The sequence below is a fragment of the Megascapheus bottae genome, chromosome 11, assembly GCF_031878675.1.
Source record: "Megascapheus bottae isolate mThoBot1 chromosome 11, mThoBot2.hap1, whole genome shotgun sequence".
NCBI lineage: Eukaryota > Metazoa > Chordata > Mammalia > Rodentia > Geomyidae > Megascapheus > Megascapheus bottae.
This window is the reverse complement of record NC_143519.1, coordinates 59312017-59337224: the sequence shown is the minus strand read 5'-3', so window position 1 is coordinate 59337224 and position 25208 is coordinate 59312017. Positions and strand designations below refer to the sequence as shown.

The 25208-nt window shown below is 38.7% G+C and overlaps 1 protein-coding gene, 1 long non-coding RNA gene and 1 pseudogene across 2 annotated transcripts; all 3 read left to right on the top strand.

The window, feature by feature from the left end:
- Positions 1–940: 940 nt before the first annotated feature.
- Positions 941–6814, top strand: LOC150057190 (uncharacterized). Its single transcript, XR_016537055.1, has 3 exons — positions 941–1175; positions 3173–3292; positions 6588–6814. It is a non-coding gene; the product is annotated as an uncharacterized LOC150057190 (long non-coding RNA).
- Positions 4215–5524, top strand: LOC150057191 (26S proteasome regulatory subunit 4 pseudogene; annotated as a pseudogene).
- Positions 6815–12762: 5948 nt separating the features above from the next.
- LOC150057189 (phosphatidylinositol 3,4,5-trisphosphate 3-phosphatase TPTE2-like) lies at positions 12763–24617 on the top strand. The gene is made up of 5 exons (XM_090341812.1): positions 12763–12817; positions 13097–13178; positions 13279–13367; positions 21866–21927; positions 24465–24617. The coding sequence occupies exons 1-5, from the start codon at positions 12763–12765 to the stop codon at positions 24615–24617; spliced, it is 441 nt and encodes a 146-aa protein (XP_090197938.1).
- Positions 24618–25208: the final 591 nt, after the last annotated feature.

Sequence of the window (25208 nt, the reverse complement as noted above, 5' to 3'; positions counted from 1 at the left end):
TACATAAAAATTAATAGTATTTTCATTTGAATTTCAGTTTTAAAGACTTTGAAATCTTCTCAATTCATCGTCATAACGACATAAACGATACAATCAACCAATGGGTAGTTTGTTTAAAATATGTGACAGAAAGGCTTCAAAGCACTTGGAGTTCAATTCCATAAATATGTATGGAATTGAATTCTTTTTCATGTGTCCATAGCTGCGCAAGTAGTACCCCCAAATAAATAATCATATACATGTTAAAATCCTCAATAAAAGTCTTAGGATCCAAGTGGGCATTAGTCGTTTTAGGGCCTCATGCTTCCTGGACAGGCATTTTACTGACTGAACTAGACTTCTAGCCCTTCCTACTTTCTTATTTCTGAGATAAGGTTTGGCTTTTTGCTCTGACTGACCTGGACTTCAGTAGGAAGACTGAAGTTGCCTTATTGACCTGGCTGGGACAAGAGGCTCACATCATCACACCTAGCTTGTCTTGTTGAAGTGGGTTTGTGGAATTTCTTTGCTGGGGCTGGCCTTGACCTGGTATCCTCCTCAGTCTCATGAATAGCTAATATCATAGCTATGAACCACCGCACACAGGCAGGTGGTCCTTCAAGCGCTTAGGTCAGTTATGCCTTCACTGAGCTTTAACTATTACAGTCTGACAAAGATTCAGATTGATGACTTTTAATGTGCTAAAAGAAACTGAGAGATTCATCTTCAGAATTTATCAATATTTAAAGAGTTTATACTGACAGACTAGTCATTTCATTTCCATTTTTGTTCTAGCTTGCAGTTATTGTGTGGTTTCTACATACCCTCCAGTATACTGTTTAGGAGGGAATGTTGTTCACTATTCAGTGCTTCTATTGGATAAACAACTGAACGATGTTTTTAGATAGGAATGCACTAATTCTTCATACCACTGGCCACTATAATCTTAAATAATGTCTTTTTAGCATCTGACATATAGTTTTAGGAATTGTTGAAATGTGGTGCCAAACTCTCATTGTCTTTATTTATTTTAGGATTTTGGCAATACTACTGATTTTTGTCGATCTTGGTCTAATGGTAACAGATATCATAGTTACGACCAGCAAACTACATATTCCATTAGAGTATAGAACAATTTCCCTTCTGATTGCTATATTTTTCCTTTTGGATGTTGTTCTACAATTATTTGTGACAGGGTAAGTTTTATTCTCTCTGAAGCCTAAATCTGAAGAACCCTACTGAGACTGGCTCCCCCACCAAGTAGCTCAGGCTCACTATTTCCCTTAACTGTGTGCTTGAAACTCCCATTTATCTCCTTGATTTACATAAAATAACATTTATTTGCCAGTCCTGGTGCTTGAACTCAGGGCCTGAGCGCTGTCCTTGGACATTTCTCAAGGCTAAAGAACTACCACTTGAGCCACAGCACCACTCCCAGTGTTTTTCTATATATGTGGTGCCAAGGAATTGCACCAGGGTCTTGGTGCATGATAGCAAACATTCTACTAGGACAAACTCACAGCCAAATTTTTTTCAGGATACTAAATTAATTAGAAGATCAATCTAAACAAATGTGTGCCTCTTGAAAAGCATTCTTGAAGCCAAGGCCCAAACCCAGATTTTCATTGAGTAGCTTTAATTAGTTTTATATTGCTTGAGACACTCTCATGGAGTAGTTGAGAAAAGTCTTTGAACAGATAAAGCTTAAAGGGATTTACCAAAAGGGACCAGGTAATATGTCAATGTGTATGTTAAGAAGGAGAAGTATGAGTGCCAGGAGTCTGTCTTAATGGTGGAATGCCTGCCCAGCATGCAGAAAGACCCAAGTTCAATTCCTCGGTTCCACATATAGAAAAAGCCAGATGTGGTGCTGTGGCACAAGTAGTAAAGCTCTAACCTTGAGAAAGTCCAAGGACAGTGTTCAGGCCCTGAGTTGAAGCCCCAGGACTTGAGAAAAAAAAAAAGAAGAAGAATCTGGGCCCAGTGTCTCATGCCTGTAATCCTAGCTACTCAGGAAACTGAGATCTGTGAATCACAGTTCCAAGCCAGCCCAGGTGCTAAAGTCTGTGAGATTCCTACCTCCAGTTAACTACTAGAAAATCAGAAGTGTTTCTCTGGCTCAAGTGTTGCATGGTATCTTTGAGCTAAATAGCTCAGGGACAGTACCCAGTCCCAGAGTTCAAGCCCCATGACTGTTAAAAAATAGAAGGAGAAGTATATACTTGAGGTCTATAGATCAATACTTTGATTCTGACTGGAATTTCAAGTAACGTTTGATAGTATGTGAAATACTAGATACTGCACTCTAAATAGTCCTGAGTTCATTGAAAGGAAAAGTTTCAATGAAAGCATCTGCAGGTGATGTGGAGATTGCTTATCTCATTAGTGAGATGTAGCAAGAAAGAAATAGATTGCTTCCCTTTCCTGCTTGCTGGTTTTCTGAAAAGTAGGGTGGGTGAGGCAAGCCTTGGGGATGGGCTGCTGGGCGAGTCAGGCACTAGGTTTCCTGGCCTCCCTTTCTCCAAGTCATTTCAGAAGTCAGTGTATGTTCTTTCCTGAGGACTTGTTCTCCTTCTTCTCTTGAGCTAAGCAGAGTTATTCACTGCCAGGTTAGTCTGATCCTGACAGACTGCCTCAGAGTGTGAAGATGCTTTTCCTGGAGGACTAGTGGGCACCTCTGCAGGAGTCAGTGGTGGAAAGGAGTCTGGTAGATGGATGTCTGTCTTTGTCCTTTTAAGGACACAGCAGCCCCTTGGGATTCCATTGTGGGTGCAAGGACAGATTATGAGTTCAGAAGCGCAGTTCCTACCCATCTCATATGCTACTCCCATATTGATCTGGGGATAGTATGATGTACTGAAATTGTTGCTCAACAGAACTGTACACTTGCACTTGTCTTCTTCCAACTCCATTGGAGAAGGCAGTGCATACCTCTTGTCCAATGGCTGGGGTACATGGCTTATTCATTAAGCTTTGATTGTCATCAGGTATGCAAGTATGTAATAATACAAATTTACTACTTGAATACCTTCCACCAGTATTATGTTTTCTCTTTCCCAAATCCAGTCCATCCATTTCATAGAATCTATTACAATAACAATTTTAATGAAGTTGAGTCAAGTACTTTTTGCTCTAAAGATTTTCCTCTATCCTCTTAAAGAAGATAACCATTTTTTTAAACTTTCTCCTACAGGAAAAAGCATTATTTTTCAGATTTCCTCAATATTACAGATGCTGCCATCACTATCATTATTTTATTTATGGACATCACATACATATTCTTTAATGCTACATTTTTTAAAGATATCCAAAGGTAGGAAACCCATGACTTAACTGTCACACTTTTCTTTCATTTGTTCCTTAATTTGTGCTTATTCTTGTCTTAAATTGTGTATATTGAACTGATTTCTGTTTAAGTTCTGAACCTGATACATTTTTTTGAAAATAAAATATTAGGGATGATGACATGGATTGAGTGGTAGAGGCCTACTTAGCAAGTGTAAGAACCTGATTTCAAGGGACTGTAACACAAAAATGGAAGAACAAATGAAGGGAAAATGATACATTTTCATACCCTTGAGATCTAAAAAAAGACAGCATTTAAGGCCAGTTAAAGGTGTCTTCACTAAAGTACTTCCATTGGATATAGGAACTGGAACATCATTTTGAAATCCCCCCTTGATGATCTACTAATCTGCTTTTCCTAATATTGCAAGTGTATTGACTTGAACATGTATGAAGTTTCAGTGGCTCTAGTTATACTTCTCTAAAAAATAGCCGATGGAAACCAGGAAATCCCGTATATGGCAACCCACATAATGGATTTTTGCAATGGCAGTTTGGTAAAATGAAGAATGTTAAGGCAAAGTTAAAGCAGTAAGGGATTACTAAGTAATATGTGTATGGGTGTGGCTGTCTGTCTGTATCTGTGTCTGTGTCTGCCTCTGTCTCTATCTCCCTTTCCCTAAATGAGATAGAAAAATACCAATGTACATTGGAGGGCTAATGTTAGGAGGCTTTTAGCTATATTCATTAGAAGTCAAAGAAATAGATTCTTTCTTACCAAAGTTTCTGAGAGGTCCAGTGTGATCCCCAAGTAAATATTGCTTTGGCTAGGGTTTGGATCTTGAAAATAACCTCAATCCATATGGTCCTTCAATGGGCAACCTCAACACCACTTGAGACCTTGGTAGCAAGACAACACTTGAGGTAGCAGCTACAGCAGCTGAATCAACATGGATCAGAGTCAGAGTCGTGGTCATGGCCAGAGGTAGCATGAAGGATGATAAGGACAAGAAAAGGAAATATGAAGTACCTGTACCAACTAGAGTGGAGAAATAGAAGAAGAAAACGAAGTGACCAGATGCTGCCAGCAAACTGCCACTGGTGACACCTTACACTCAGTGTCGCTTGAAATAACTGAAGTTAGAGAGAATTAAAGATTATCTTCTCATGGAAGAAGAATTTCTTAGAAATCAGGAACAAATGAAGCTATTAGAAGCAAAGCAAGAGGAGGAAAGATGGAAGGTGGATGACCTGGGGGGGACCCTGATGTCGGTAGGCACCTTGGAAGAGGATCACTGATGACATTTTTGCCATGGTGTCCACATCTGTGGGCTCTGAGCACTGTGTCATCATCCTTTCCATCCTGGACAAGAACCTGCTGGAACCAGGCTGCTCAGTCCTGCTCAACCACAAAGTGCATGTGGTGATAGGGATGCTAATGGATGACACGGTCCCCCTGGTCACAGTGATGAAGGTGGAGAGGCTCCCCAGGAGACATATGCAGATATGGGTGGCTTAGACAACCAAATCCAGTATATTAAGGAATCTGAGGAATTGCCTCTCACTCATCCTGAATATTATGAAGAGATTGGTATAAAACACCCATCATTCTCTATAGGCCACCTGGCACAGGTAAAACTGTTGGCTAAAGCAGTAGGAAATGAAACATTGGCCACTTTCTTGAGAGTGGTGGGCTCACAACTTATTCAAAAGCACCTAGGCAACGGGCCCCTACTTGCATGGGAATTGTTTCGAGTTGCAGAAGAACACGAACCATCCATTGTGTTTATTGATTATATTGATGTCATTGGCACCAGAATGTTAGATTTGGACTCTGGAGGTGAGAGAGAAGTTCAGAGAACCATGTTGGTGCTGTTAAGCCACTTGAATCGTTTTGATTCAAGGGGGGATGTGAAAGTGATCATGGCCCCAAACCAGATAGAAACTTTGGATCCAGCACTGATCAGACCAGGCTGCATTGACAGAAAGATTGAGTTCCCCCTGCCAGATGAGAAAAAAAAATAAGCTCACCTTCCATATTCATAAAAGCCTGACTGTCCTGGCAGACAACGTGACTAGATGACTTGATCAGGGCAAAGATGATCTCTCTGGGGCCAACAATAAGGCAATGCGTACAGAAGCTGAGCTGATGGCCTTGAGGGAACGCAGAATGAAAGTAACAAATGCAGACTTCAAAAAATCTAAAGAAAACCTTGTTTATTCAAAACAAGAAGGCACACCTGAGGGGCTCTATCTCTAGGAACCACAACTGCCTCAGGAAAGTGATGGGAGTTTTCCTGGCTCTCCACTGGGAAGCCATGAGTGCCTGCCCAGTGGAAACCATGGGTCAGATGATTTTACTAAAAATTCCCCTTTGTCTTAGGAAATGTGGTTGTAGGTCTCACATCTGGCAATCTCTGTTGTCTATGCTGTGCAGCACTCTGCTTCCCAATAAAGTGCGTTTTTCAGAAAGAAAGATAGAAAGAAAGAAAGGAATAAAGGAGGACGGAAGGAAGGAAGGAAGGAAGGAAGGACAGAAAGGAATGAAGGAAGAAAAGAAGAAAGAAAGAAAGAAAGAAAGAAAGAAAGAAAGAAAGAAAGAAAGAAAGGAAAATAAGAAAGAAAGAAGGAAAATAAGAAAGAAAGAACACTTCAGGCTCCACCCTAGACCACTGAATTGGTAGCTCTGGGATCTGTGAACCATGGTTGAAGCAGTTCTGCCAAATGAATCTTGTTGGACATGTCCACACCTTTGTGTTTCTGAATGGAGGAGAAACACCAGCCAGTATGGTTGGAAAGTATTGCAACCTGTTCCCTGCCTGATATGCATGTACTAGCTGTAGGGAGCCTCTGTTACTAAAAGGAATAACACCAATGTACAAACAATCAAAGTTCATTTGGGGGGAAGATGAAAACTAAAATAGTCTATAAATCTGAATGAACTCGTTACTGTTTGTCCAGACAGTAATTTCTCAATCTTAGCATTACTGATATTTTGAGAAGATAGTTATTACTTGGGTAGGGAAGAGAGGACAAAAACATCCTATCATTCTTCCTAGATTCATATTTATTGTAGGGTGTTTAGCAGCAGTCCTAGATGTGATTAGCACCTGCATCCATTTGGTTGTGACTACCAAGTATGTCCATATGTTACCCAGGGTCCTCTGGGATGAGGGGTATAACTGACTGTTAGAGCACTAGAGCAGAACATGGAGGCCATGGGGGTGGTGCAGAGCGATGTAACATATGTACACAGATTTAAACGTATGTATTGATGAACTCTTCTCTTTCTGAACTAAAAGTATGTATCTATAAATTTTTAGAATGATTGTATTCTTTCGGCTTCTGAGGCTGATAACACTTATGAGGATCTTTCACCTTGCAACTCAGAAAAGACATCTAGAAAAATTAATCAGAAGACTGGTAAGTGGGCAGGACATGTTTGCTTCCCATCCTGGTAAAAGTTTTAGGTAGCAATATCAAATTCTTTGTGGTTGACTTCTGTTTTACAGCTTCATCATTTTTGTTCCTCCCAGGTGTCTGGCAATAAGAGACGATATGCCAAGGATGGATTTGACCTAGATCTAACTTACATCACTGGTTTGTGAAACTTAACTGTTGATTGACTTCTCTTAATTATATTACTGTTTTTTGAAACTTGTCATGTGATTGACTTATGTTTAATCCACATTTTCCTTTGAAGTAAGAATATTCCCTTTGATTTTCCCAAACCACAATGTTTTTTATCTAAGGCACATTGGTTTATGCTTTTTGTTTTTGATTTGTTACTACGTTGGCTTCTTTGGTGGTTCTGGGAAAAGAACTCAGTCTCTTGCTTGCTTGGGAGGCTCTCCTACTTCTGCCACACCACTAGCACTTTTTATGTAATTGTTATTTTCAAGGTAGGCTCTTGCTCTCTGTCCCAGCTTTTCTGAGCTACAGTTCTCTACTTGTATGCCATTGTACCAAGCCATTTATTGAGATGAAGTCTTTCCATGTTCCTCAGATCTTTGCCTCCTGAATAGCTGATTTCCAAGACTGAGCCAAAAATGCCTAGCTTTTTTGCTTTCTCTGTCTTCTTTTTTGTTTCTCTTCTTTCTTCCTTTCTCTGTCTCGCTTACCTTCTTTTCTTTCTTCTTTCCTTCCTTCCTTTCTATACTCTCAAAGTATTTTTCTCAATGATTTCATAGGCTACTGTGTTATGGTAATAGATTGGTAGATTACATCTGGGCACAGGTAATCTCATTGATTTCAAACCAAGACTCCCTGGTGGTTAGACAGTAAATACGATGCAATTTCAAGTGGCTCCATTAAAATTTCACTTATTATTTATTCAGTTTTGTTAGCTATCTAAGCATCCAAGAGAAAGAGACCTTAATCTTCTAAAATCCCAGAGAACAAGTTCATTATCCATGAGGTCAGGTTTGCTAAGGGAAGAGGGCTTCAAACACTAAGTTCCTGTTGAGCCTAAGGATATTATGATATTGCATAGCTTATTTATTTACTTTTGTATTGTATTGTCAGTCCTGGGGCTTGAACTCAGAACTTGATAACTGTCCTTGAGCTTCTTTTGCTCAAGGCTAGCACTTTACCAGTAGAGCCACACTGCCACTTCTGGTGTTTTCTGTTTATGTTGTCCTGAGGAATCCAACTCAGAGTGTTTTTGCATGCAAGCCAAATGCTCTGCCACAAAATCACCTCCCTAGACCTCTATTGCTTCATCTTAATGCATCATCTTGGTTATATCACTATCATATCAACTCTTCTTGTACTCTGAGAAAAGAACCTGGATAGATGTACAAATAATTTTTGTTATTATTGTTGTTCCCATCTGTACTGACTTTCCTAATAGGGATTCTTTTGCTTTCCAGACCGTCTTGTCGCCATGTCATTTCCATCCTCTGGGATACATACATTCTATAGGAATCCAATGCAGGTAAGCATATGTGGTGCAGCACAGAGTTAACTCTATAGACTCAAGAGCTTAGTGTTGACCCAGGCAAAGCAGTGTTCTACCATTTTATTCTTTCTGGTGAAAAATCATAAAAGCATGGTATCAACTTGCTTTTGTTTATGCGAAGCCCTGGAGGTCCTACTGATTAGTAAGAGCACCCATTTATTTATCTCAAGATAGAGTGGTTTGAACATTTGGATGGGGCTTAATGGAGTGGTTCCAATGATTAGATACAGGACTGGCTACTTCACTGGGCTGATCTGGGCATCTCTGATGAGTTGCCGCTCATCTGAGGACTAGCTAATCTGAATTGGCTTTTCTGATTGCCTCTCTGTTATTATGTCTCTTCTCCCAGGCAGCTAGATCTTGGGGACCATTGAGATGGCCTTAGGAACAGCAAGCAAATGAATGTAATTACATTAATACTAAGTCTTCAAGTGAGTGTGAGTGGCCTTGAATTCATTAGCTAAGACAAAAATGAATTACAAGAGCAGTCTGGATTCAAGGATCAGAAAATAGGCTCCATCACAGGATGAGAGGAATTGTGTCCCCATATGTAGTCTTTCAGGGAGAAGAAAGCCATGTCTAAAAATATATATGTTCTTTCACATAGATTCCCTGATAATTAAATAAGGGAAATCCCACTTTTGGCTCTGTAAGTGACTAACTTAATTTTAAGCCCCTTGAAGCTCCTTACTAAGAAAGTACATAAAATTTTGGGTTAGGGATATATGTACATATGTATTCACATACAGTGAATTCCTGTAGTAATTCCTACTGTTTTTCCTTAATGAAATATAATTGGAGATCTGTGTATGGGTTCATATATAATGTATTTACATTCAGTGGTCAATGACAGGAAATGCTCTGATGGGTGATCACTCAGTGTGTGAACATCAATGAATGTACTTGAAGTAAGTTCCTGGAATTCTCAGCAGCTTCATCCCATAAGAGTACTGTTGTGTAAGCTGGGCATCAGTTATCCAAACATAGCCTCAGGACTAAAGGTCTCTTTCCACACACAAGGCAAATAATAAATGCTCCACAATTCTTATGAGACAAGCGAGCAAGTCCTAGTAGTAGAGTGCTTTCCTAGTATGCATGAAGCCCTGGGTTCCATTCCTTGGTATCACATTCACAGAAAAAGCCAGAAGTGGTGCTGTAGCACAAGTGGTAGAGCCCTAGCCTTGAGAAAATCCAAGGAGAGTACCTGGCGCTGAATTCAAGCCCCAGGGTTGGTAAAAAAAAAATAGTGTAAGAGAAAATGTAGAACCTCACTCATCATCAGAAAAATGCAGGTGGAAACCACAATGTGATAGCACTGCAACATTCCACAAGCATGACAATTATTGAATAGTTAAGAGGTAACACATGCTAGTAAACTTGTGGAGAAAGATGGCCCATGGCAAGCTATTGATGGGGATATCAGTTAGCATAGACATTCAAGAAAACAGTGTGAAGATTCTCAAACAAATCACACTTCAATGATCCTGGGATCCAATCATACCTCGACTGGGTATTGATGCGACTTAAAGAGATCATTATGTGGCAGACACATATGTACCCCTGGTTAAAACTCACTGCTCAGCAGTGAATAGCCAAGGGATGAAATCCACCTCTTAAGTTTCCATTCCAAGGTGAATGTTGTGGCACCTCTACATGATAGTGCATTGTTTACTCCTGCAAACAACTGTCTTTGTCAATAACACAAAAGGAGAAGTTATATGTTAATAAAATAAGCCAAATGGCAAGTATGGAATATGTGAAATAAAAAAGCATTGATCTCAATGAAGGTGAGGCTAGACTAGTGAATATCAGAAACTTGGGTGAGTCAGAAGGAGGAAGGTTTGATCAAAGGTTGATCAATGAGCAAGAGGTTATAATGACATAAGAGGTAACTTTTCGCTGAGCTGTTGCACAGTAGATTGATTACACACAACAGCATTGTGTTATATATTATTAAAGAACAAAGTATTTTAAAGTTTCACTATGATGTTATCAAATGCTTGACATAATAGTTGTATTTAACCTGATTTATGTACATGTATGTATGTGTTTTTGTATGTGTATACGCATATACATGTGTGTGTCTCAAAATCTCATGCGATACTTAGTAATATGCATGACATTTATTCTTCCGTATGTATCAATAAAGAACAATACGGTACCACATACCTAGAAAAAAGTCGGAAGTGGTGCTGAGGCTGAAGTGGTAGAGTTCTAGCCTTGAGAAAGTCCTAGGACAGTGCTTAGGTCTTGAGCTCAATCCCAGGACTGGCAAAAAACAACAACAACAAAAAAACAATTGGTGTTTAACTGAAAAACTATCATTATGTAATGCATGCTTATATAAATAAACCTTTACTGATGCAGATTCCACATTGCCCTCATCTTACATTTGTCTATTAACGCAATTATGTATGAGGGCATGCAATGAACACCACTATCAAATTGTTGACAATGTTCTGGCATTTATAATCACTTTTCAAACACTGAAAGTGTTCTTTTGATTTTTGATTGGCATAGATCAGTTTTAATGTTTCTTGAGTTTCTCATAGTAGAATCATATGGTAGCTCTTTTGTAACTGAGTTTCTACCAGCAAAAGAAATTCTAGTTTTGTGCCCTGGTTGTTCTTTTAGAAATAGGATTAATATTTATGGATCTATGGAAAATGCACGCACAGAAAGTATAGTGTTATATACTGCTCCAAAGTGTCATGAAATGCATTATATTCTGCAAATCCATTTGGTAGAAAGGAAAACATGCAACTATGACAAAATAAAGCTGGAGGAAGAGATGTAAATTTGGCAGCTGGAAGTTTTTGAGTGGACATTTTATAGCTCATATGACTTTAAATATTTGAGTTTGAAAACAATGAGGGTAAACATTGTACTTTGTGTTGATCTGTACATCATAAACATAACACTGAACAAACTTAATTCCTGAGGAGGCTAAGCAGGTCATATGCTCCTGCTTGTCCTTCAAAGGGAAGAAGGTTTCAGCATTGTATTTTGCACAACACTGAATATAGAAAGAAAAGGGTCAGAGTGCAGATGCGTGGGACACAGCCACAGTTACTGGAGAAACAAACACAGTGAGGAAGCATCAACAAGTCTGGCCACTTCTGTATGCAGTCAGGCCATGTCCCTTTGCCCCTAAGTCAAGTAAAAGCTACTTTTGCTGGAAAATACAATGTGTTCTTGATCTTAGCCATGCTCCCTTGCAGTCACTTCATAGATATCTAGGGATCCAGGAAGAACAGGATTTATAAAACTGCAAAAGGCAGACTGCTTTCCAAACACAATGCCTTTTCTTGTCATCTTGAAGAGAAAAATCCAGAACTATAAACACTGGCCAGGCCTCCAGAGACAAAGGCTAAGGGCAGGTCATTCAGATTGAGACTTGGACAGATTTAACATGCCTACCTTAATGCCTCCGATACCTTCCTGTTTAATATGAGGGTCTATCTGGAGATAGACAAGAATTAGAAGGCATGAATGCTTGGCTGCTTTGTCCTTCAGAACAAGGGGGGAGCTAGTGTATACTCTTAGGTCAAAAGAAGCATTTCGCAGACTTGAAGAAGAAGAAAATCAGAAGATTAAAGCTGTGAGAAAGCGTTTTCAAAAGTAGACAGCATGTTTTACTAGTATCTTTAAGTAGTTGTACAAAGGAGCCACCTTCAACAATATAGTTTATGAATGTATTTATCTTTTTTAGGAAGTGGCTCGTTTCTTCAACACCAGACATCCTGAGCATTATTTTGTATACAACCTTTGTAGTATGTATATCACTTTAATATATTTGCTACTGTAGATATGTAAGAAAGTCACCTTGGGTATCTTTCATTTAATTGTAAATAGTAAGTAGTAAGAAGTCAGATCAGAAATCTCTGTAATGCACTGGTGCTGTGTGAGCTTGGCAGCACATTCCCTAAGAAAGAGATGGGCCAGTGAGACCGAAGAGGCAGACTTACACAGGAAGTACTCAGGAAAGATCTGCTCGTGCTCTTATTCTCAATCAACTCTTCCTGCCTTTCATGCCAGATTGTATCACAGACAATTCAGCAAGTATGTTCTATGATCCACCAGAAAGGGTTGGTGATGAGAACAAGGTGCATGATGAGAAACGACAAAAGAAAACAGAAGAAAGAGAAGAATGTGCCCCCAGTTTCTCTGCTGTGTCTGTCTTCAGTTTTTCTCCTGTCTAGACATTAACACCTGTCTAGATTTTTTTATGGTGCTATGGGGTTTTTTTGTACTTTATTTAGGGTTAATGTATAGAGGGGTTACAGTTAGATTTTTTTAGGTAATGGTTACATTACTTCTCAAACCGTGATACCCCTTCTCATGTTTTTGTCTCCCTTTCACTGTCCCCTGATTTCCCAATCATGATTTTTATGTACATTTTTATTGCATTTTATTGTCAGAATAAACATTTAATGATATTTTCACGGACTGAGCATTTAGACAGCACCATTAACCTCTGCTTAGTGGTACCTATGTAGTATGATAGAATAAGCAGTCTAGAAGATAGAATAAGCAGAATGCAGGATGATAGGATATGCAGTCTGGAAGATCGAATAATCACTCTGTTAGAAGGTTAAAGGTAAGGAATATAAAGCATGAGCTGATTTTAGATTACTTGGGATGAAAAAGTCTTTAAGGACAAGAATCTGTCCCTAACGTCCTTCATGTCTCTTTGGCTCTTTGGTCCACTGGTCTGCCTGTGTTCCTCTCAGGACCTTTGTGCTGGTGATGTTAAAAATCCTTTTAGAACAATGGAAAGGAGATAAGAATTCCTAAGAGAAATTTTAAACTTCGTTCCTAACTTTCATGTCAGTAGGCATACAGCTCTGACACATATCTCATTTCTTTCAGGCGAACGGTCTTATGACCCAAAATATTTTCATCACCGTGTGCAGAGAATAATGGTAGATGACCACAATGTCCCCACTCTTGAGTAAGTCTGATGCCACACTGATGGTCAGAAAAGCACTAAATTCACTGGGCTTGAAATTTGGGAATGAATTTTAATTAACTAAAAATTTTTGTTAAACCAGAGAGATGGTTTCCTTCTCTAAAGAAGTCATTGCCTGGTTATCCAAGGATCCTCACAACATCATCATAATTCACTGCAAAGGTGGAAAAGGTAATGATGCTTTCCTTTCTGTCTCCTTTGTAAAAAGATAGTTGAGAATAAATATTGACGGGCAGTAGGAAGATACCTACTGCTACTCCTCAGATAGATTCATCATTGCTAACATATTAATCTTGTGTTTAAAGGATGAAAGAAGCAAAGAATACTAAAAGGAAAATAGAGAAGGGGAGGGAAGAACAAAGGAAAAACTAATGTAAAGAAGGGAGGACAATGAGCTACTTCCCTTAATTGCTGATTATATGGGTTTCTTCCATTTTGGTTTACCCATGTATACCTGCCTCCCCCAAACAGTGTTCAACTTCAGGATGGTATTGCATTTGTATCTCATTTGCAGCGATGCCTTTTTCTTCTTTAGCTGACAATGCTGCACTTGTGTATCATGTAAATGTAATACTTTCCTCTTTATATACAATGGGGAATGCTGAATGAAGCTAGTTGACAAATGCATTCTCGCCTTGGGCTTTTAAGATGCTCTTCCCCGTTACCTAGTGACATTGAGAATTGTTTCATAAATCTGTTGGCCACTTTAAGGTTTCGTTTTCAGAAATGTCTTTCCAAGTACTGTGTCCTACCACACTGCCTTTTGATTCTTGGGAGTGTGGGGTGATTTTGTATTGTTTCTTGGCATTACTATGGTCGGAACCCAAGGCCTCACACGTCCTGGGGCCCTTTACTACTGGAGCCACTTACATTCCTCATACCTGTTTGCTTTAGTCATTATTCACATTGGTTCTCACTTTTCATCCTGAATCCAGAAAGGCCTAGACTGCGACCCTCTTTAACTTTTTCACACACTTGGCTTCATGGATACGTACTGTGATGCTCTACTTTTTACTTGAGAAGAATTCTTGTATAGATTTGGGCTTGCCTTGAATGACAAACCTCCCCATTGTCTATATCTGAATAGCTAGTAATACAGCCACTATGGCTGGCTTTGTGTTTTGTGAGCATTTGTTTGGTTTTGATTGAGTCAGGATTTCCCTAGTCTCAAGCTTGTTATCTTCCTGCCCTTACCTCTGTGTGCTGAATGGCAGAAATGGCCACCATACCTCCCTCTTTGTCCTGCTTTAGGAAAGGTTAATGTATTGTCTTGCTATTTGTGTTGTTTCTTAACCCATTTTGGAGATTCTCTGGTTCCATAGCATATACCTCTTTGCTCAGCTGATTATCTACTTTATTTTAAAAATTTTAGTGTATAGAGGGGTTACAGTTATATTTGCCAGATAGAAGGTGCCAAACTTCTCACACATCTATATCCCGTCTCATGTTTTTGTCCCCATTTCCCTCTGCCCAACCCCTCCCCTGATTTTTCCCCCCTATATCAAATACACAAGTAAACATCTAGATAATATACCAGGTAACAAAGTGGGATACTGTAACAATATGAGATTAACCAAAGGGCAACACAAGAGTAGAGAGAAGAACATAATACATTACAATAACAGTCACTTATAATTAAGCTCTTGTTTCCATGTCCTGGTAGTCCATTAATTTGGCCTCATCCTATATGGCATTATGTGTGTAGGATTTGAGCTACTGTATTCCTCAACTAGGGGCATCCTAGATGTATACTAATTATTACAAATGGGAATCCATTGAGCCTATGTTTCTTTCAGTACTTCACTTAATATGATTTTTTCCAAGTTTTTCCATTTCCTTACAAATCGTGTAATGTCGTTCTTTCTGATGGCGGCATAGAATTCCATTGTGTATAAATACCACATCTTGGTGTTTCAATCATCTACTGAGGAGCATATGGGTTGGTTGCATACCTTTGCTATGGTAAATATTGTGGCAATGAACATTGTTGTGCTAATGGCTTTAGTATGTCCTTGTTTCTGGACTATTAGGTAAATGCCAAGTCGTGGAATTGCTGGGTCATGGGGTAATCTATGTTTAGCCTTTTGAGGAACTGCCACACTGCTTTCCATAGTGGTTGAACGAGTTTGCACTCCCACCAACAGTGTAGTAATGATCCCTTCTGGCCACATCCCAGCCAGCATCTGTAGTTATTGCATTCCTTATCATGGCCATTCAAACTGGAGTGTGGTGGAATCTCAAAGTTGTTTTGATTTGCATTTCTTTTATGGTTAGAGAGGTTGAGCATTTCTTCATGTGTCTATAGGCCATTCTTATTTCTTCTTCAGAGAAGACTCTAAGTCTTGGCCAATCTTTTTATAGGATGGTTATTTCTTTGGAGCTTAATTTTGGAATGATTCATTTTTTTAGCTGTAGATATATTTTAGATATGAGGTCTTTGTCTGTTGTATGATTAGTGAAGATCTTCTCTTCCTCTGTGAGCTTTCTATTTAACCTGCTACCTATGTCCTTTGACGTACAGAAGCTCTACAATTTAATGCATTCCCCTCTGTCCTAGCTATATTTAATTTTTTGTGCTTGTTTGGTCTTTATTAAGAAAGTTTCAACCTGTGCCAGGGGGACTTAGTGTATCTCCCATTCCTTCTTGTAAAGTTTTTAAGACCCATTTGGAACTAATCCTAGTGTAGGGTGACATAGAAGGTACCAACTTTAATTTTCTGGAGGTGCTTAACCAGTTCTGCCAGCATCACTTGTTGAAGAGGCTGTCTTTCTTCCATTCTATTTTTTGGGCTCCCTTATCAAAGATTAAGTGGCCATAGGTTTGTGCGTTGACTTTTGGGCCTTCAATTTGATTCCATTGGTCCTCTGTCCTATTCTTGTGCCTGTACCAAGTTGTTTTGATTACTGCAACTTTGTAATAGAGTCTGAAATTTGATATTGATATTCCTTCAGAGTTGCTCTTTCTGCTATATAGGGTCTTTTATTATTCCATATGATATTGTGGATTTCTTCTTCAATTTCATTAAAGAATGACATTGGGCTATTGATGATTATTGCATTGAATTTGTACATAGCCCTTGGCAGGATTGCCATTTTCATGTTGTTAATTCTTCCAATTCAGGAGCATGGGAAGTTTATCCATTTCTTCAGATCTGCTTAAATTTCATTTTTCAGGTTTTTGAAGTTTCCATCATAAATGTCCTTTACATTCTTAGTTAATTAATTCCTATGTATTTTATTTTCCTTGAGGCTATTGCAAACGGAGTTGCTTTCCTGATTGCTGCCCCAGTCCCCTCATTGCTGGTATACAGGAAGGCTGTTAATTTTTGAGGGTTAATTTTATACCCTGCTACCTTGCCAAAGTTTCAAATCAGCTCAAGCAACTTGCAAGTAGAATCTATAGATTTCTTTAAATAAAGAATCATGTCATTTGCAAAGAGGGAAAGTTTCACTTCCTCTTTCCCTGTTTGGATCCCCTTTCTACTTGCTTCTTTTCTTATTGCTCTGGCTAGGAATTCTATACTATGTTAAAGAGAAGTGGAGAGAGTGGGCATCCTTGTCTCATTCCTGAATTTAGTGGAAATGGCTTTAGCTTTTCACCACTAAGTATAATGCTAGCTGTGGGTTTGTCATACACAGCCTTTATTATACTGAGGAATGTTCCATGGATTCCTAGTTTCTCCAGAGCTTCTAGCATAAAGGGGTGTTGGATCTTGTCAAATGCCTTTGAGACAATCATGGAATTTTTGCCCTTGCTCCTGTTGATGTGTTGAATTATAGGAATTTACTTGCGTCTATTGAACCAGCTTTGCACCCCTGTGCTGAATCCTGTTTGAGCATAGTGTATAATTTTTTTTTCGTAGTGTATAATTTTTTGAGGAGTTGATGAAGATGGTTGGCCAGTATTTTGTTGAGCAGTTTTGCATCAATATTCATCAAAGAGATGAGTCTTTCTTTGATGAGTCCCTATCTGGTTTTGGGATGAGGGTTAGGGTGGCTTTGTACAATGAGTTTGGCAGAAGAGTGTTCACTTTCAATTTCATTGAAGAGCTTGAGGAGTATTGGTGTGAGCTCTGTTCTGATGGCCTCATAGAATTCAGCTGTGAATTCATCTGGCCCTGGGCTTTTCTTGGATGGGAGGTCTCTTATTGCCATTTCTATTTCGGGACTTGACATAGGTCTGTTTATTTGGACTAGGTCTTCTTGGTTCAGCTTGGGTATGCTAATATTGGCTAGAAATTCATTCATCTCTTCTAGATCCTCAAATTTGTTGGCATAAAGTTAGAAATGTATTCCGTTATGATGTTCTGTACCTTGGTAATTTCTGCTGTGGTATTTGCATTCTTGTCTATGATTTAGTTTAATTTTGTTTTGTTTTTTTTTGTATTTTGGGGTCCTCAAATCTAAACTATATCAGCAGCTCAAAAAATTGAATGACTCCAAAACTAATCTCCAAATTAACAACCATCCCATTAAAAGATGGGCCAAAGGCGGGGAGTTTGGCCTAGTGGTTAAAGTGCTTGCCTAGCATGCACAAAGACCCGGTTCGATTCCTTGGTACCACATACATACAAAAAAGCCGGAAGTGGTGCTGAGCTCTAGCTCAAGTGGTAGAGCTCTAGCCTTGAGAAAGTCCAAGGACAGTGCTCAGGCCCTGAGCTCAAGCCCAGGACTGGCAAAAAAAAAAAAAAAAAAAAAAAAAAAAAGATGGGCCAAAGACTTACAGAGAGTCTTCTCTGAAGAAGAAATAACAATGGCCTATAGACACATGAAGAAATGCTCAATATCTCTGGTCATGAAAGAAATGCAAATCAAAACAATTCTAAAATTCTACCTCACTCTAGTTACAATGGCCAGGATCAAGAAATCTAGTAACAACCGATGCTGGAGGGGATGTGGCCAGGAGGGATCACTACTACACTGTTATTGGGAGTGCAAACTTGTTCAACCACTATGGAAAGCAGTTTGGCATCTCCTCAAAAGACTAAACATAGATCACCCCATGATCCAGCAATTCCACTACTTGGCATTTACTCAATTGTCCAGAAACAAGGACATACTAAATCCACGAACCCAACAATGTTCATCGCAGCACTATTTACCATAGCAAAGATATGGAACCAAACCAGATGTCCCTCAGTTGATAAGTGGATCAACAAGATGATGTGGTGTTTATACACAAGGGAATTCTATGCTGAGGTCAGAAATAATGACATTGTCCCACTTGTAAGGTAATGGAAAGACTTAGAAAAAATCATATTAAGTGAAGTAAGCCAGACTCAAAGGAATATATGCTCAATGGTTTCCCTCATTTGTCATAATAAGTAGAAATCTTGGGCTCTCCTAGCAGAGATTTACAATAGAACAAAATCTAGTAAGCACCTCCAGGATGTAGAAACAAAAGCCATATAATGAGTGATTGTTGTCCTTAATGTACCATGTTATGTCTCATCTCTTTTGCTGTCCCTTGGTTATCTCATATTATTACAATATTTCACCTTGTTATCTGATATATTTTACATATACTTAACTGGTCATTTGAAATTGGATAGGGAAGGGAGGAAATCAAGATGAATGGGGGGATGGGGGAGGGAAATGGGGACCATGACATGAGAATGGTATCAAAGTTTGTGAAGTAATGCACTTTTTATCTGATAAATATAATGTAACCCTTCTATCAATTACAATAAAAGATGTATGGAAAAAAAGAATCCTGTCATCTGCAAAGAGAGAAAGTTTCACTTCCTCCTTCCCTATTTCAACTTCCTTTATGTTTAGCTCTTGCCTTATTGCTCTGGCTAGGAATTCTAATACTGTATTGAACAGGAGTGGAGAAAGTGGGCATCCTTGTATCATTCCTGATTTCAGAGGAAATGGCTTTACCTTTTCTCCATTTACTTTTATGCTAGTTTGTAGGGTGGTGGTGTAAGATATACTGAGGAATGTTCCATGATTCCTACTTTCTCCAGAACTTTTTGCATCAAGGGGTGTTGGATCTTGTTAAATGCCTTGTCTACATCTATTTAGATGATCATGTGATTGTTGTCCTTGCTACTTTTGATGTGATGAATTATATTAACCCACTAGCATGTATTGAACCAGCTTTGGATCCCGGTGATCAGTCCTGTTTGATCACAGTGTATAATTTTTTGATGAGTTGTTGAAGTTGATCGGCCAATATTTTGTTGAGCAGTTTTGCATCAATATTTATTAAAGAACTGGGTCTCTGGATCTCTTTCTTTGATGAGTTCCTGTCTCGTTTTGACATGAGGGTTAAGCTGGTTTCATAGAATGGGTTTGGTAGAGAGCCTTCACTTTTAACTTCATTGAAGATTTTGGGGAGTATTGGTGTGAGCTCTTCTTTGAAGGCCTTATAGATTTCAGCTATGAATCCTTCAGGTCCTGGGCTTTTCTTGGATGAGAGGTCTCTTCTTGCTTTTTCTATTTCATTACTTGAAGTGGGTCTGTTTAGTAGATTTAGATCTTCATGCTTCAGTTTGGTTATTTCAATATTTGCTGGAAATTCGTCCATCTCTTCTAGATTTTCAAATTTGTTGGCATGAAGATTTGACAAGTAATCCCTTGGGATGCTCTGGATATTGGTAATTTCTGTTGTTATATTGCCCTTCTTGTCTGTAATTTTGTTTATTTAGGTGTTCTCCCTTCATTTTTTGATCTGATTTGGTAAGGGTCTGTCAGTTTTGTTAATTTTTTCCAAGAACCAACTCCTTGTTTGTGGATTCTGGGGTTTTTTGGATTCTTAATTCATTTGATTCTGCTTTACTTTTAATAATTTGTTTCCTTCTACTAGATTTTGGTTGGGTTTGGTACTCTTTTTCCAGCATTTTAAGTTGTACCATTAAATTGTTGGTTTGAGATTTTTCTGTAGTAAAACGTATGAAACACACACACACACACACACACACACACAGCACACACACACACAGAGCTCACCACATCCAAAGTCACAAACAAGATATTCTATAAAATGAGAAGTTACCTTGTAACTTATAAGACCTATAAAACTTACAAAGTAAGTCTATGATTAGTGTTTTGAAGAAGACCCTCCATACTGATTTCTCTAGTGGATAGACTAATTTCAAACCAACCAACAGTATACTAATATAGTTCATTCTCACCTTTCTGTTCCATACTTGCCAGCCTTTGCTATTTTTTTTTATGACTTCCATTCTGCCTTGGTGTGATGAAATCAGCTCAGATTCTATTTGTATTTTCTTTATGGTTAAAGAAGTTGAACATTTCTTTAGGTATCAATTAGCCATTTGCATATCTTCTGAGAACCAGACCTCAACATGAATGACTTCTCACCTGGCATTTAAGATACTTTGTTTTTGCCTATGTGAAAGTTTCACCCAGGCACTGGTAACCCATGCTACTCAGGAATGTGAGATTTGTGGCAACTCAGGCAAAAAAAAATCCCTAAGATGGTTGTCTCTGTTTAACAAACAAAAGGCTAGAAGTAGAGATAATATGACTGAATTGGTAGAGTACCTTCTCTTGATCAAAAGAAGCCAAAGGAGTTCATGAGTTGAAGCTCCCAAGACATATACTCACGATGAGATCCATCCTCACTGGGAAGGCATGTCCTCAGTCCAAAATATGTGACTCAAATTGGCAAGCTAGAAAAGGCAAAGGCTAAGGAATTGGCTAGTAAGCTGGGTTACATATGCAATGTTGATTTCTCTGATGAAAAATGTGTACTTTTCAGGTGAAAGGGTATGTTAAAAATTAGATTATAAGGATGAATATAGAAAGAGAAAAGAACATATTTTCAAACTTAAATTTTGTAGGACAAAACTAAGATATAAGTAGAAGGTAACAGAAGAGACTTAGTGGATGAGTGATTTGAAGCAGGAAGAAGTCAAGGACTTGCTATACTTGTCAAAGTATTTGCTACAAAACACTATCACACACACACACACACACACACACACACACACACACACACCCAGGCAGAGGCAAAGAGAGAGTGAGAAGAGAGAAAAGCAGGCATGTAAGCTGAGGTAGAAAGTAAGCAAGAACACTACAGCAAAATACTTAGAATTACATAATCTGAGGAATAGGAATATGCGTATTCATTATGCTTGTCTCTCTATATTCTTATGTTTGCAAATGTTCACAATACAATTCAAATAATACAATTACATAGGGACTATAGTTCTAGTTGATAATGTGGGTTCCTGCTTGCATTTGCACTCAGCACCTGGCACATGCTTGGCCAGCATTCTCCCACTTCAGGTATATGCTCAGCTCCGTTTTGCTTCAATGCTTTTTTTAGATAAAGTATCCTACATTTTCCTGAGCTGGCATCAGTCTGAAACCCGTTTCTATGTCTCCCTCCCAATGAGGGCTGTAGATGTGAAGCACCCGGCCCATCTTGCTGGTTGAGAATGGGGTCCTGCTTATTTTGCCTAAGCTGGTTGGAATCATAACCATCCTGATCTTCCCACCTGGGAATCTGGAATTATACATGAGGACCAGAGTTCTTTTCATTACATTAATGAAAAATAAAGTCTTACTATTTCTCAATTGGAAATTTTGAGACAGCAACACTTCAGAAGAAACAGTACCAATACCAAATGCGTATTTGTGAGTGTATTTTTACACTGGAACAAAGGTTTCTTGAACTCATTTCTGCTCTTTTCTAGGACGAACAGGAACAATGATATCTATTCTACTTCTTGCCACTGGCACATTTTTAACCGCAAAGGTAGGAAAAAGGTTTTGATACTTAGTCTTTTATATGTATTGAATTTGCTAGTTCTGAAGCATTCATGGTAAAATATTAAGGAAATGCTTAGCTCATGGTGATTAAGTGAAAGTGAAAGCCTGGATTAATGCAGCCTTGTTTAATATGCAGTTATTTACTGGACTTGTACCCTTGTATTCTTGTTCTGGGCCAAGCCTATAGTGAGAGCAGTGAGACACAAATGCAAAGGAATGTCCAAATTCAGAATCACTAAGAAGAACAGCATTTTAAGGTATATTTTTTACCATCTATAAGTAGTTGCCATTCAAAAAAGCAGTTTGAGAATTCAGTGCATTGTGAGTAAGGTCACTCGTTCATCATTCTCCTCCCTCCATCTCAACCCACTACTTCCTTCCTACCATTTCTTTAATGTTGTAGGATATACACATGACTTTGTAATTCCGTATTTAAGAAATAAGAATCAACGTTTTCTAAAAAGCTGTATCCTCATTAACTGACTTATGTAATTGTAGCCTCTCTGTATAACACCTTTATAATGAGTTTTAAAAATATTTTTATTGTAATTAATAGGAGGGTTACATTACTTTCGCCAGATAGAAGGTGCATTACTTCACATACATTGATACCCTTTCTCAAGTCTTGGTCCCCATTTCCCTCCCCCCACTCCCACCCTCATCTTGTTTTTGCCCCTTTCCTATCCAATTTCAAATAACCAAATACGCATATATACAATATATCAGATAACAAAGTGAAATACTATAAAAATATGAGATAACCAAGGGACAGCAAAAGAAATGGGAGATAACATAGTACATTAAGGACAACAATCACTCATTTTATGGCTTTTGTTTCTATATCCTGGAGGTCCTTTCATTTAGCGACATACTGTATGTCCTTATGTATCTAGGTTTTGCTCTATTGCAAATCGCTGCTAGGAGAGCCCAAGGTTTCTACTGATTATGACAAATAGGTGAAACCATTGAGTATATGTTCCTTTGAGTCTGACTTACTTCACTTAATATGATTTTTTCTAAGTCTTTCCATTTCCTTCCAAATGGAGTGATGTCGTTCTTTCTGACAGCAGCATAGAATTCCATTGTGTAAAAATACCACATCTTGTTGATCCACTCATCAATCGAAGGGTATCAGAGTTGGTTCCATATCTTTGCTATGGTAAATAGTGCTGCAGTGCACATCGTTGTGCTAGTGGCTTTAGTATGTCCTTGTTTCTGGACGGTTGGGTAAATGCCAAGTAGTGGAATTGCTGGGTCATAGGGGAACTCTATGTTTAGTCTTTTGAGGAGCTGCCATAATGCTTGAATGAGTTTGCACTCCCACCAACTGTGTAATAATGATCCCTCCTGGCCACATCCCCTCCAGCATCTTAATAATATATATATACATATATATATATATAAAGAAATTAGGCACAATAAAAATGTGTGATGGAAAAATATAGTCTTTTCAATAATTGGTATTAGGACTTCCATATGTAGAAAATTAAAATTGGGTAACAAAGTGAGATACTATACCAATATGAGATAACCAAGGGACAGCAAAGGAGATGAGAGACAGCATAGTACATTAAGGACAACAATCATTCATTACATGACTTTTGTTTCACTATCCTGGAGGTCCTTTCAATTAGCTTCACATTATATGTCCTTATGTATCAAGATTTGGCTCTATTGGAAATCTCTGCTAGTAGAGCCCAAGGTTTCTACTGATTATGACAAATGAGGGAAACCATTGAGCCTAAGTTCCTTTGAGTCTGGCTTACATCACTTTGAAAATTGATAGGGAAGGGGGGAAAACCAAGACGGGTGGGGGGTGTGGGGGGGGGGAAACGGGTACCAAGACATGTGAAAGGGTATCAATGTATGTGAATTAATGCACCTTCTCTCTGGCAAATACCATGTAACCCTTTTACTAATTACAATAAAAAAAAGGTAAATGAAAAAAAAAAAGAAAATTAAAATTGGATCCTTGTTTATCACCATGCACCAATATCAACTCAAATGAATTTAAAGACCTCAAAGTCAGGCCTGAAACATTGAAACTATTGCAAGTTGGAGTAGGAGAAATATTAGAACTGATAGGCATAGGCAGGAACTTTTTGGAAATAGTGGCAAGGCCACAGAAAGTAGGAGAGACTTGACAAATGTGATTATATCAAAATAAAAATTTTCTGCACAGCAAAGAACATAGGTGCTAAACTAAAAAGACAGCCAACAGACTGGTAGATCTTTACCAACAATATATCTGACAAAGTCCTAATATCCAAAATATAGAAGAAGCTCAAAAATTAACATCTCCCCCAAACTAATGAGCTAATCAGTAATTTGGCAAAGGAGCTAGAAAGACCTTTCAAAAAAATAATAAAGTAATTTTTAAAAGAATCAAAGGAAAGGTGGGCATTGTAGACTTGTGCCTGTAATCTTAGCCACTTAAAAAGATAGGAACTAAGAAAGTTCATAAGTAGCTCTGTCCAAAGAGGACAGATAAGCACTGTGATTGTATTAACCCCTTTTCTGTAGGACAGCCTGGAGTATTTCGGGGAGCGCAGAACTGACAGAAATGTGAGCAGTCAGTTTCAAGGAGTAGAAACTCCTTCCCAAGTAAGTTTCTCTTGTCACAAAGTTATTTATGGGGAAATGTTAGTGGCACATTTAGCCTGGTCGCATCTGTAACCCTTCTTTAACAATCAATGATGGCAGAGGACTTGTGACTCCTAACCATTTCCTGATCTTTGGAGGCCCACATCTGTAGCCTCATAGGCTACTTGGCTTGGTTCTCTGCTGGGGCCTACCGGCAGCAAATTGGGGTTCCTGAAATATGGGGCAGGGACTGGAAACAATAGAAGAGAGACAAACACATGGGGTTGGTAGGTCTGCAGCCCAGGTAAAGACTGCAGCCCCCTTTATCCTCAACTCAAGGCTTATATCCCTTCTTGAAACCAGGGAACTTCCAGGTGTTACATTCATATGGTAAATCTCAGGTCATTTAAACAGAATAAGGCCAGAAAACCATAAGACAATAAAGCAATTGTCTGATGCAAATCAAGGTACAGTTTGATTCCACTCTGGCTCCCAACAGTTCTCAACAGAGCATCACACATTCCATTTCTTATTCTTTATTCCCTACAGCTTCTGGAATTGAGTCCCCTCCCAAAAAGGAAGGTCAAATATCTGAGGTTTTCTGATGCCTGAAGATGATCTCTGGCTAGTAGATGATCTACTAGCCATTGGTTTCCCTAGAAAGAGAGATTGGATCCTTCACCA